At 44.3% G+C, this 14030-nt stretch overlaps 1 protein-coding gene across 8 annotated transcripts in view; it reads left to right on the plus strand.

Annotated features, from left to right (window-relative positions):
• Positions 1 to 583: 583 nt before the first annotated feature.
• Positions 584 to 14030, plus strand: part of BTBD7 (BTB domain containing 7) — an 83959-nt gene continuing 70512 nt past the window's right edge. For 2 of the 8 annotated variants that reach the window (XM_059687350.1, XM_059687361.1), the window contains exon 1: positions 586 to 889. Coding sequence is in view for 1 of the 8 variants with exons in the window: in XM_059687378.1 (XP_059543361.1) it covers positions 775 to 889 (115 nt within the window). In the remaining 7 variants the exon portion in view is untranslated. The other 6 variants (XM_059687378.1, XM_059687369.1, XM_059687315.1 and 3 more) reach the window with 6 other exon arrangements.

A 14030-nucleotide genomic window follows, 5' to 3' on the forward strand; every position in this document is an offset into this window, starting at 1 on the left:
TTGCATCACTGACATTTTTGCAAACTTTCAAACAAGGGACATGTTAGAGCAATTTGACGCCTCTGCGTGGCAACCGTGGCACCGCTTTCATCAATTCTTGTCCCTCGTTTATGAGCGTGTCTTGTTGAGAACAACTTTTCAGCGTCTTTAACAGATTTTTTTTTTAACCTGCTACACAACTAGCAAGGTGGTGCCTGTAAAAGCACCGCGCAGACAGGGCTGAAGATAAACTGCCAGGCGCCAAGAATGCCCCGTTGGAGTTGGAGGCTGGTGCATTGTGTGCGGTCCAGCAGGACGTGGTCCGCAGAACGGAAACGTGAATGGGCAGACCTGGAGGTCCAACACCGTAGTTACGGGAATCCCATTCTGGGACCTGTAGTGAGGTGTCACCATTCCCAGGAAGAAGCAGGACACGACAACCAACTTCAAAGTCAGAGGGCCCAGAGTCCAACCCCCGGCGCGGAGCGGGGATAATGCGCACGCAAGCGGCTCCCCTGCGGCCGGGCTTCGCGATCGCGCCTGCCCCGCCCCGCCCCGCCCCGCCCGGTGCGCGCGCCGCCGCCGGCCCACGTGACCCCAGGCGCGTCGACGGCGGGGGCGCGGACCGGCTCCGCAGCGCCGCGCAGGCGCCCCAGGGCCGCGCCGGGCCGAGCCCCTCCTGCTCTCTCTAGGAGTCAAAATGGCGGCGAGGGAACCCTGGAGCAGTCCCGGAGCCTGAGCCCCTGACAGGAGCGGAGAGGCGGCAGCGGCGGCGGCGGCAGGAGGAGGAGGAGGATGGCAGGGGGTGCTGGCGCCGGTGCGGACGGCGGTGCTGGTGGCGGCGGCGGCGGGGGTGACGGCCGCGGTCCCAGCGGCGGCAGCCACAGCAGCGGCGGGAGGAGCCTCCAGGGTGAGTGTCCCTCGGTGTCTCTGAGGCTGGGAGCCGCGGCTGTCCTGCGCGGCGCTAGGCGTCCCGGCGAGGAAGGGGCTGAGCCTGGAGGTGAGGGGGCCGTGCTTGGGGCCGGGCCACCGCAGGAGGCGCTGGACTGCCGCCGGGGTCGGGGCAGTCGTCCGTCCGGGGGTGAGGCGGCGGCGGCGGACTGGCCGGTCCCGGTGCACCCTGAGGGGCGGGCTCGGCCGGGCGCCGCCGTCCCGGGGGCAGAGGCGCGAGGTGTGGCGCTCGGAGCGGGGAGCGCGGCACTCGGGCGCCGCGGCGGCCCGTCGGGCTCCGGGCTCGGGGCGCGGAGGGGCGGGACCCGCCGCTCCCAGGACTCCGGGAAACCGCTCCCCAGCCTCGGGCGCGTGTTTGCCGGGCTGCGGGGCTGCGGCCGCCCCGGGTGGACGGGAGAGCGGCCGGCCGGCAGCGGAGAGGGAGCAGGCCGCTCCCGGGGGCGAAGTTAGGCTGTGCGGTAAGTTTCTGTCGCGGGGCTGCAGCCGGAACTGCGCTTTGACAGGTTGGAAGGGAGACATTGTTGATCGGGGCGTCTGCGCCCGGAGGACCCGAAAGCGAGCCTTTCCCGTGGGTTCTCCTTCGCACGGCGGCTTATTGTCCTGACACCGAGGGTGAGAACTTTGTCGCCGTTGTTTTATTTGTCTTTCTTTTCTTCTTTTTTAGAAGCTTTTCTTGTTTATTTTCCTTTTTTTAAATTTTTTAGAAGCTTTGAGTGTGTTTCTGCTTTGAACTACAATAGCAGGTCTTCGCATACCCGCACAGATAACAAGTCCTCCGCTTTAGGCCCAGTTTACGGAAGCGTCTTGCTTATCTTTACCAGAGCACTGTCCCTCTGCTAAAACATCTTGCTGTAATGAGGACATGGGCTCCCCCCCCCCCGCCCCCCACAATTACTTAGTTTTTTCAACTAACAGATTTTTTTTTGTGGTTGGTCTTTGAGTAGTATCTATTTCTTTTAGGTTGCTGAAATAATTTCCTTTCTTCCGGAGATGTGGAAGAAAGACTTGAAATTGTAAGAATCACACCTTTACTGGCAGCTGTGGTTAAACTTGTCGTGGGATTTCGGAGTCAGAAAAACCTTGAGAGATCTGGTGGGACTTGTTTTGGAGCCGGGACACTAGGGGCAGGCACAGGGAGGTGAGTGAGTGAGTGAGTGGCTTAGTGTGGGCGCTACAGCTGCTCGCGGTTGGACCTAAACTAGGGTCTAGGCTCCCTTTAGACAACTCTTTTCACTACACTCCTGAGCTTCTTGTTCGTTGATTTGCATCTGTCGCCACCAGTACCCATCCCTAGGTCTTCGTGCAGTAAAGTTGAAAACAGAAACGAAAGAACTTTGCTGTGATTCTGACAGCTACTATCCGTTACCATAAGTAACTGATGATTTTTTTTTCTAACCTGAATTTAATAGAAGTGGACTGACATTTCACTTAGAGTTTTCATAGCCTGTGGCTGCATTGTGCCCACTTACAGCATTCATGGCTCATTCTTGCATGCATTCAGTAAAGCCCAAAGGTGAATATTCTGTCCCACAACCTAACTACTGTGTTGTTCTGTGCCCCAACATCAGCATTTAAACAGGTTTTTTGTATCAGACTCTTAATTTTAGGATTTAAAACACCTGTTTTATGTTTGCTGCGTTATACCACCTAGTAGTTTCTTTTTTAAAATCTTTAAAAAAACCTTTATTGTTGAAAGCATTACATATGTCCCCTTTTTACCCCATTGACCCCATCTATATCACCCAGTTTCCACGTGTCTTGTTAAGTCACAGAAATTTCTTTGTTGTGCCAGAGGTTAACCTTCAGAAATAAAGTAATGTCTAATGATTCTGATTTCATAGCCTAGTTAACGAAATGCACACATCCAAAATTATGCCTTGTGTTCAATTAAACCTGTTACCTACTTTGTGCTTTGTGTTATATACTACAGGAAGAAAGAAAAAAGTGTAATATATAGACTTTACTTTCAGGAAAGATAAGATGTACCTCTGTGGGTCTAGAAGACAATCTAGTAAGTTCTACCAATACAAAGAATGCTGTAGGTGTTCAGGTCAGGGGGAGATGATGAGGTGTCAGGAGTCTAAAGAACTTCCTGGAACACTTGGGACTTGAACTAGCTTATGAGGGTTTAGATTTGCAGAGAGATTGGAGCAGTTACTTCTTGAGATAAAAGCAAGAGTATAATGTGGAGATTAGCTTTGGGGGAGGAGAATGGAGGGAAGCTAGGCTGAGCTGACTGAATTTCTTTGAGGGACTAAAAGGAAAACATGAGATAGTTGGAAGATTTTGGAAGAGTTTGAGTATTGGATTGAAGAGATTTAGATTTTTATCCTCTTTTGCAAGATATGGGAAGCTTTTGAAAGTTTGGAGGCCAGACATTAATGTTACACCAGTAAGCTGGACCTATCAGATATCTACAGATTGAGCTAGAATGAGAAGCGACTGGACTGAACCAGGGACAGCAGTCGCTATTGCATTTACCTGCATATGAAGAGATAAGATCTTAGACTAGGATAGTCAATAGGAAGGATACATAGCTGGTGTTGTTTTTGTTTTTATTGTGGCGAAAATATATAACATGAAATTCCATTTTAACTTCTTTAAAGTCTCTAGTTCTATGGCATTAAGATTGTTGTGCAACTGCCCTGGCCAGTGTGGCTCAGTTGTTTGGGTGTCATCCCATCAACCAGGAGGTTGCCGGTTCCATTTCCAGTCAAGAGCACATGCCCAGGTTGCAGGTTCAATCCTTGTAAGGGGCATGCAGAAGGAGCCGATCAATGATTCTCTCACATCATTGATGTTTCTCTCTTTCTCTCCCTATCCCTTCCTCTCTCTCTAAAAGTCAATAAATTATTTTTGAGTTGCCAGTGTGGCTCAGTGGTTGAGTGTTGACCTATGAACCAGGAGGTCATGGCTCAATTCCTCTTCAGGGCACATGTCTGGGTTGTGGTTCAATCCCTAGTGGGGTGTGCAGGAGGCAGCGGATCAATGATTCTCTTTCATCGTTGGTATTTCTCTCTCTCTCCCTCTCCCTTCCACTCTGAAGTCAATACAAATATATATTTTTAAGAAATCAATAAACTATTCTTTTTTAAAAAAAGATTGTGCAACCATCACCAATGTCCATCTCCAAAACTCTCTTCATCTTCCCCAAGTGAAATTTTCTGCTTATGAAACACTAACTCTCCATTTCCCTTTATCTGCAGCCTCTGGCAACGACCATTCTACTTCTGTCTTTGAATTTTACTACTCTGGAAACTCATATAAGTGGAATCTTAAAATATTTATCCTTATGTGACTGGCTTATTTCACTTAGCATAATATCTTCAAAGTTCATCTAATAGCTTTTGTCAGAATTTCCTTCATTTTAACCAGTTAACTGCCACAATTTTGAATTTAATTAAAAAAAACTCTGCTGCATTGTCTACAGATGCTTATGGCGTACAAATCGTTAAGGCTGAATAATATTCCATTGTATGTATATAGTATACTATTCTTTATTCATGCATTTATCTGTCAATGGATAGTTGGTTTGCTCCCATTTTTTGGCTGTTATGAACAATGTTGCTATGAGCATGGGTGTATAAATATCTGAGTGTGTACTTTCATTTCTTTTGGATATATACCCAGAACATTTTACCTTCCCACTATCACTGTATAAGCCAGCCGTGGGCAAACTATGGCCCGCGGGCCGGATCCGGCCCATTTGAAATGAATAAAACTAAAAAAAAAAGACCGTGCCCTTTTATGTCATGATGTTTACTTTGAATTTATATTAGTTCACACAAACACTCCATCCATGCTTTTGTTCCGGCCCTCCGGTCCAGTTTAAGAACCCATTGTGGCCCTCGAGTCAAAAAGTTTGCCCACCCCTGGTATAAGCGTTCCAATTTCTCCACATCCTCAACAACTTGCCTTTTTATTTTGATAGTCATACTAATGGGTGTGAATGACATCTCATTGTGATTTTGATTTGCATATCTTCTTTGAAGAGATACCAATTTAAATTATTTGCCCATATAAAAAATTATATGTTTTTATTGATTTCAGAGTTGGAAGGGAGAGTGGGAGAGAGAGAGAAGCATCAATGATGACAGAGAATCATTGATCGGCTGCTTCTCACATGTGCCCCAACCAGGAATGGAACCTGAAATCCAAACAGGTGACCTGACTGGAAATCAAACCAGCAACCTTCCAATGCATGGGAAGACTCTTCAACCAATTGAGCCACAGTGGCCAAGGCTGCAGTGGTTTTTAATTTTTTTTAATTATTAAGATGTTGACAGTCTATAAATTTGGCATTACAAATTGAGTCTTTCACATCCTTACTATCTTTTTTTTTTTTAAATATATTTTATTGATTTTTTACAGAGAGGAAGGGAGAGAGATAGAGAGCCAGAAACATCGATGAGAGAGAAACATCAATCAGCCGCCTCCTGCACATTTCCTACTGGGGATGTGCCCGCAACCCAGGTACATGCCCTTGACCGGAATCGAACCTGGGACCCTTCAGTCCGCAGGCCGATGCTCCATCCACTGAGCCAAACCGGTTTCGGCTCCTTACTATCTTTTAAAAAAATATATTTTATTGACTTTTTACAGAAGAAGGGAGAGGGATAGAGAGTTAGAAACATTGATGAGAAAGAAACATCGATTAGCTGCCTCCTGCACACCCCCTACTGGGGATGTACCCGCAACCAAGGTACATGCCCTCGACCGGAATTGAACCTGGGATCCTTCAGTCCGCAGGCTGACACTCTACCCACTGAGCCACACTGGTTAGAGCCTCACTATCCTATGTAATAAAGAGCTAATATGCAAATGGTCGTTGCACCCTCATGCGGGGCCAGGGGACCTGAGGCAGTGCCCCGCACCTGCCAGGGCTTGACAGGGGACCTGAGGCCACCCCCCCCACCCAGCAGGGCTTGATGGGGAACCTGAGGCTGTGTGCCCCCTCCCCCCCCCCGCCCGGCAGGGCTTGACGAGGGTGGGGCCTGCCGGGTCTGGTTCTCACTTGATTTTGAGGTGCACATGGGTGGGCGGGGACTTGGCTCTGGGTCACACTGCACGCCCCAGACTCTGACAGGAGGAAGATTTTCATATATATTTTACTAATTTTCTTTAAATCTCTGACGCTTCTATTATAGAGAAAGAGCAAGTAGCAATATTAAAATATTTCCTCTAATTCCCTTTTAATGTGCATGAATTTCATGCACTGGGCCACTAGTCTTTAATAATACAGAGATTTCAAAAACATATAATGGCCCTAGCTGGTTTGGCTCAGTGGATAGAGCGTCAGCCTGCGGACTGAGGAGTCCCAGGTTTGATTCCAGTCAAGGGCATATGCTCGGGTTGTGGGCTCAATCCCCAGTAGGAGGTGTACAGGAGGCAGCCAATCAATGATTCTCTCTCATCATTATTCTCTCTCTCTCTCTCCCTTCGTAGCTGAAATCAATAAAAATATATATTTTTAAAAAACACAAAAACATATAATGTACTAAGTTTTATAGTGGACATTAAACCTAGGTAGGGAATATTATGTTAAGGTTGGAATAAACAGGAATCATCACAATCTAATACACACCATAACCTTTAAGTCAGGGGTCCTCAAACTTTTTAAACGGGACCAGTTCACTGTCCCTCAGACCGTTGGAGGGCCGGACTATAGTTTAAAAAAAAACTTTGAACAAATTCCTATGCACACTGCACATATCTTATTTTGAAGTAAAAAAACAAAACGGGAACAAATACAATATTTGTATTTGCATGTGGCCCACGGGCCCTAGTTTGAGGACCCCTGCTTTAAGTCATAGAATTCAGACCTTGGCCAATGTGGCTCACTTGGTTTAGTGGCGTCCCTGCACTGAAAGGTAGCCTGTTCAATTCCTGGCCAGAGCTGGCCGATTGATGTTTCTCTCTCCCACCCTCTCTCTCTAACATAAATATTTAAAAGTCCCCTTTTTTGAGCATTGTTGGAATGTTTAGATATAGTTGTGATAGAACACTGGACTGGAATTCAAACCCCCATTCAGATTCTGACTATTGTTTATGTGATTTTAAGCAAGCCCCTTAACCTGCCTGAGGTTTAATTTTCCTCATCTGTAAAACAAAAAAATATATATGTATGTGTTATATATGTATATATGTTATGTATACGCAGTATCTTACATAGCTGCTTTGCCACCTTGTAAGTATTTATTCAATCCTTTACCTCCCTGTTACCAATTCTTACTAGTCTGGACTATTTATTGAATAGCCTACCAACCAAGTCTCTGCCAGTTATTCTCCTATTCTCCCTCTTTTTCTCTGGCTATTCTCTATATGCTACCAATCTTATGTTTCTAAAAAATCCTATTGGAGCATGTTACTTCCCTACCTAAACCTGTGTTAACTTTCTATTGTCTATGGCAGCGGTTCTCAACCTGTGGGTCGCGACCCCTTTGGCGGTCGAACGACCCTTTCACAGGGTTCGCCTAAGACCATCCTGCATATCAGATATTTACATTATGATTCATAACAGTAGCAACATTACGGTTATGAAGTAGCAACGAAAATAATTTTATGGTTGTGTCACAACATGAGGAACTGTATTTAAAGGGCCAGAAGGGCCGGAACCGGTTTGGCTCAGTGGATGGAGCGTCGGCTTGCGGACTGAAAGCGTCTCGGGTTCGGTTCCGGTCAGGGGCATGTACCTGGGTTGCGGGCACATCCCCAGTGGGAGATGTGCAGGAGGCAGCTGATCGATGTTTCTCTCTCATCGATGTTTCTAACTCTCTATCTCTCTCCCTTCCTCTCTGTAAAAAATCAATAAAATATATTTAAAAAATAAAAAAAATAAAAATAAAAAATAAAGGGCCAGAAGGTTGAGAACCACTGGTATGGGATAAAGACCAGATTCACAAGAGTTTGAGACTCTTTTCAACCTTAGATTTCCCATCACTCCAGCCATACCAAGCTGCTGCTTATTTTCTGTTTTTCATGTTTATCCCAATGCTTCGAGTTCTTTGTCATCCAGGAGACTGAGATGATGATTCATCACCCACTCCAGGGCTAGATTTTGATTACTCCAAGCCAGTCAACTCAAGGCATTTCCCTATAAACTGTTATTTGTACTAGTCAGATTGAAGGGAAAGAGACATTCTATTTCTGGGCTAGAGGATTTTTCCCTTTTTGTATATGAACAAGAGAACATGTGACCCAAATTGCCACTGGTAAAGCATGCCCTGAGGATATCAGAGCAGTGAGGTAGCATGTACTTGGGTCCAGATAACATTATTTTAGACATATATTATATTGGGCCTGGGGTGTTCCCTATCCCAGAATTTCTCCTCAGGACAGATAAATTTTTTATTGTTTAAGCCAATTCTTTGGAGTTATTTGCCATAAAAAAACCTGATTGATACAATCCTCTCTATTCTTCTAGACCCAATTCAAGCATTACCTTTACCAGTAGTTATACTCTCACTCTCTTAGTACTTTGGACCTCTCTTCCAGCCCTTACTGCACTGTACTGTAATCACTTGCTTGTATGTCTGACTTCTCCACAAAACTCTGTATACTTTGCTGGCCAGCGTGGCTCAGTGGTTGAGTGTCAACCTATGAACCAAGAAGTCCTGGTTCGATTCCTGATCAGGGCACATTCCTGGGTTGCGGGCTCGATCCCCAGTGTGGAGCGTGTAGGAGGCAGCTGATCAGTGATTCTCTCTCATCATTGATGTTTCTATCTCTCCCTCCCCCTTCCTTTCTGAAATCAATAATGTGTGTGTGTGTGTACACATATCCTATATAATAAAAGCGTAGTATGCAAATTGTCCCTCAACCAGGAGTTTGTCTGGGAGTTCGACCAGGGGGTGTGGCTGGCCGGGGGGTAGGGGGGGAAGGGAGGGAGGCCCTGGCTGGCGGCAGCGGTGGCAGGCAACCAGGGGAAGGGTGGGAAGGTGGCAGGCAACCAGGGGAAGGGTGGGAAGCCCCATCGGTGGCAGGTGGCCAGGGGAAGGGAGGGTGTACGCAGCCGGCAGCCACTAGGGACTCTTACCAGTGCACTGCACTGGGCCTCTAGTGTGTGTATACAAATATATGTTTATGTACACACACACACACACACACACACACACACACACACACTCTGTGTACTTTGAGCCAAAACCTACAGTATGTAGCACAATGTCTGGTACATTATAGATGCTCAGTAAGTGAGTTGTTAGGATGAAAAAATAACATTAAAAAGTGCTTTGTAAATAATTTTTAAAATAAACATAAGCTATGGTATTATCTTTAAACTAAAATGAAATGGAAAAAGCAATTAGACCAGACATGCAAAATGGTTTTAGCTTGCCCTTAATTATTTTCTGAAAGTGTTCACTTAGATAAAAGTTTGATAGTCCCTTAAATGTTATGAAGAAAAAAACCTTACCTACTAAAGAGAAATCCTGGAAGGAGCAATACATGAAATGTATTGTTACTGAAATTCCCTCTTCCTCCTTCCCTTCCTCCCTTCCTCCCTTCCTCCCTTCCTTTCAGTATATTTTTATTGATTTCAGAGAGGAAGGGAGAGGGAGAGAGAGATGGAAACATCAATGATTAGAGAGAATCATTGACTGGCTGCCTCCTGCATGCCCCCTACTGGGGATTGAGCCCACAACCCAGGCATGTGCCCTTGACTGACGCTCTATCCACTGAGCCAAACCGGCTAGGTCCCTTCTTCCTTTCTTTAGAAGGAGACTTGAATGCCAGTAGTAACTTCAAGTACAATATATGTCTTTTCCCTCTATATTTTGAAATCATATTAAGCCTGTTTTACCTGGGATTTACTTGTGAATTGTTTTTTAGAGAAAAATTCCATAATTTGCTTCATAAGACCTAGTTATTCTTGTCTTCAGACTTTCCCAAAATACTTTTTTGCTTGCTTGAGACTAGACATGAGAATTTTCTGGTAAGGAAAAAAGCTTTGTAGCAGAACAAGATGAGTTTGTAGCAAATGTTAGTAATAGCTTATGATAGAGAAATCTCATTTAAACCTTAATTACTGAGAAAAACCAAGATGGCGGCATAGGTTAACGCCGGAGTTTGCTGCCTCGAACAACCACTTCAGAAAAACAACTAAAGACAGAACAGACATCATCCAGAACCAAAGGAAGGCTGGCTGAGTGGAAATTCTACAACTAGGAGGAAAGAGAATATCATACCCAGACTCAGAGGAGGCGCAGTGCTGAAGTGAAATACTCAGGTGCAGAGTGGGCGGAGCGGGCTGGCGGCGGAGGGCACGGTTGTTGTTTTCAATCGGGAGGGAGTTTCAGACTCTGAGCTCCAGATCCGGGCGAGCCTCTAGGGACCCAGACTCAAACGGGAGAAGCGGGACTGTCTGGCTTCGGTCAGAACTCGAAGGCAGCTTTCTCTCCGAGGTTTGCAGCGATTGCTGGGACTCGGTGAGGCAGAGCACCTAGGGACGGAACTGAGAGCAGCCATAACTGCTCGCTCCGGCCAGCCCTGTAGATCCCCGGGGACCCGCCCCGCCCAAGCCCTGCGCAGAGCCATTTGCCGGATAGCCTCAGGCAAACGCTAGATTAGCACCGCCCTAGAGATCCAGCACAGAAGCTCTCCCACTGCAGACACAGCGGACTCTCATAGCCAGTTAGCCTGGAGGTTAAATCATCCCCGGTATTGCCAACATCAATCAAGGCTTAACTACAACAAGACTGCGCACAAAGACCACTAGGGGGGGTACCAAGAAAGCATAAAAAATGCGGAGACAAAGAAACAGGACAAAACTGTCAATGGAGGATATTGAGTTCAGAACCACACTTTCAAGGTCTCTTAAGAACTGTCTAGAAGCCGCCGATAAATGTAGTGAGATCCTCAAGAAAACTAATGAGACCCTCGATGTTATGATAAAGAACCAACTAGAAATTAAGCATACACGGACTGAAATAACGAATACTATACAGACTCCCAACAGCAGACCAGAGGAGCGCAAGAATCAAGGCAAAGATTTGAAATGTGAAGAAGCAAAAAACACCCAACCAGAAAAGCAAAATGAAAAAAGAATCCGAAAATACGAAGATTGGGTAAGGAGCCTCTGGGACAGCTTCAAGCGTACCAACATCATAATTATAGGGGTGCCAGAAGATGAGCAAGAGCAAGATATTGAAAACCTATTTGAAGAAATAATGACAGAAAATTTCCCCCACCTGGTGAAAGAAATAGACTTACAGGTCCAGGAAGCGCAGAGAATCCCAAACAAAAGGAATCCAAAGAGGACCACACCAAGACACATCATAATTAAAATGCCAAGAGCAAAAGACAAAGAGAGAATCTTAAAAGCAGCAAGAGAAAGAAACCCAGTTACCTACAAGGGAATACCCATACGACTGTCAGCTGATTTCTCAACAGAAACTTTGCAGGCCAGAAGGGAATGGCAAGAAATATTCAAAGTGATGAATACCAAGAACCTACAACCAAGATTACTTTATCCAGCAAAGCTATCATTCAGAATTGAAGGTCAGATAAAGAGCTTCACAGATAAGAAAAAGCTAAAGGAGTTCATCACCACCAAACCAGTATTACATGAAATGCTGAAAGGTATCCTTTAAGAAGAGGAAGAAGAAGAAAAAGGTAAAGATACAAATTTTGAACAACAAACATGCATCTATCAACAAGTGAATCTAAGAATCAAGTGAATAATCTGGTGATCATAATAGAATCAGGGACATAGAAAGGGAATGGACTGACTATTCTTGGGGGGGAAAGGGATGTGGGAGATGCGGGAAGAGACTGGACAAAAATCGTGCACTTATGGATGAGGACAGTGGGTGGGGAGTGAGGGCGGAGGGTGGGGCGGGAACTGGGAGGAGGGGAGTTAAGGGCGGAAAAAAGAGGAACAAATGTAATAATCTGAACAATAAAGATTTAATTAAAAAAAAATAAACCTTAATTACTAAGTCAGAGTTCTGGCACATTCTTCAACGATAAAGAAGAGTTAAAATTCCCCGGTCAGAGAATTGAAACCCATCAAATATGGTTAAATCCATATAATTGTTTTTAAAAAGCTCACTAATTGCCTGGCCAGTGTGGCTCAGTGGTTGAGCATTGACCTATGAAACAGATGGTTGACCTCCAGGTTTCTGCAGGAGGCAGCTGATCAGTGATTCTCTCTCATCATTGATGCTTTGTCTCTCTCTCTCTTTCCCTTCCTCTCTGAAATGAATAAAAAAATATTTTTTTAAAAAGCTTGCTGATTATATTTAGAGGATGATGGAGAGTTAATTGTTTTAAAAATTGGTAAATAAAGGAAAATTATTCTGCCTTTCCTGTGCAAATTTTACATCAAACAATTGAATAGTTGAGTTTTCTCACAGAGTAGTATTCCAACGAATGCTGAAAGAAGGAATAACAGAATATTTCCATGTTGCAACCCTAATGAATTAATAATGACTGTAGTTGGTGATCATTGAAAATTGTTAATATCACAGATTGAGGAGTAGACATTTTGTACCTATTGGAAGAACACACTACCACCTGTGAAACAGTCTTGGCAAAACAAACTTAAAAATACAACAATGTTCCTGAATCTAATAAAGTCACTAGGTCTAATTATCAATTACAGGAAATACAGGGGTCAGAGGAACATATTAAACTACATCACGGTGATGTTTTTGGCAAAATCCAGACTATGAGAAACTACCAGATAACCTGGTTTCTTTAACAAAAAAAATTACCAGAGGAAAAAGGAGGGGCGCAGGGAGGAACCTGTTAAAGAAGATTTAAGAGCCCTGCTGGTTGTGTCTCAGTGGTTAGGGCATCGTTCTGCACACAGGATCACAGGTTCGATTTCCAGTCAATGGCACTTACCTGAGTTGCAGGTTCAATCCCTGGCCCCAGTTGGGTGTGTGTGTGAGGCACCAATCACTGTCTCTCCCACACCAATGTGCCTCTTTCTCTCTGTTTCTGTCTCTCTGTCCTCCTCTCTACCCCTCCCTCCCTTCCACTCTCTAAAATAATCAATCGAGAAAATATCCTTGGGTGAGGATTAACAAGAAAAAAAAAGATTTAAGAGACATAGTCATCCATTCACAATGTATGAACCCTATTTGGGTTCTGATTCAAAAAAACTAAGAAAAAAAAAAAAAAGAAACACTGCCTGGAAAGTTCTTAATAAGATATTATCCTTCATTATTTTAGATGTGATAGATACTGGTATTGTAGTTGTTCTTTTACATCTTTTCTTTTAGAGATGAATAAGGAAATATATCTGGGACTTGGCTTCAAAATAATCCACAGGGATTGGTAGAGAGTGGATTGGGATATAGGGTTGAAATACTACCAAAAATTGGTAATTGTTGAAATTTGGTGATGGGTGGAGGTTTGTTTTACTGTTTTCTCTACTTTTGTATATGTTTTTTCTTTATTACAGAAATTACAAAAGTTTCTCCTGTAGAAGAGGAAAACACAAGTAATAGGAAGGAGTGAAAATAGAGAAGCATAGTCATAATTGTCTTTGCTGCTTGAATGTTAGAAGGTTGAATATAATCCACAATCCAGAAACTTTTTATTGTTCACCAATAATGCAGAGCATTGGAGATTAATTTAAGATCTGTTTCTTTACTTTAGATGGGGGTGATAGAGTGGAAACATTAGCAGTTTAAGACCAGTAACAAAAGCAGCAGTGCGGGAGGCATAGAGTAGCAGAAGGAAGGCATGGCTGTTCTCTTCACAAAGGTTGGTATAGGACTGGATACTTTTGAGATGCTTTCTTGTTTAGGGAAGAAAAGACTAAATTAGGGACCAAAATGCCTGGGATTTAGTTTTGCCACTTTACCATGTATATGTTACTTTGGATAAGTCACTTCACATTCTACCTTTACTACCTCATTCAGAAATAAGAAAATGAAGCCTGTCCTGTCTACATTGAAGACTTAATGTGAGATAAAATGACTTACTTAATGTGTGAAAAAGCACTTGTAAACTATATATCCCTATTATAAGATACTTGCCCTATAATCATTAAAAAGAATGTAAAAAAGGGAAAATGTCATTGTTTTTAAACCTATATTAGTCGGATTTTTAAATTTTGGTTTAAATCAGGGGTGGGCAGCCGAAACCGG

The sequence above is a fragment of the Myotis daubentonii genome, chromosome 1, assembly GCF_963259705.1.
Source record: "Myotis daubentonii chromosome 1, mMyoDau2.1, whole genome shotgun sequence".
NCBI classification, from domain to species: Eukaryota; Metazoa; Chordata; class Mammalia; order Chiroptera; family Vespertilionidae; genus Myotis; species Myotis daubentonii.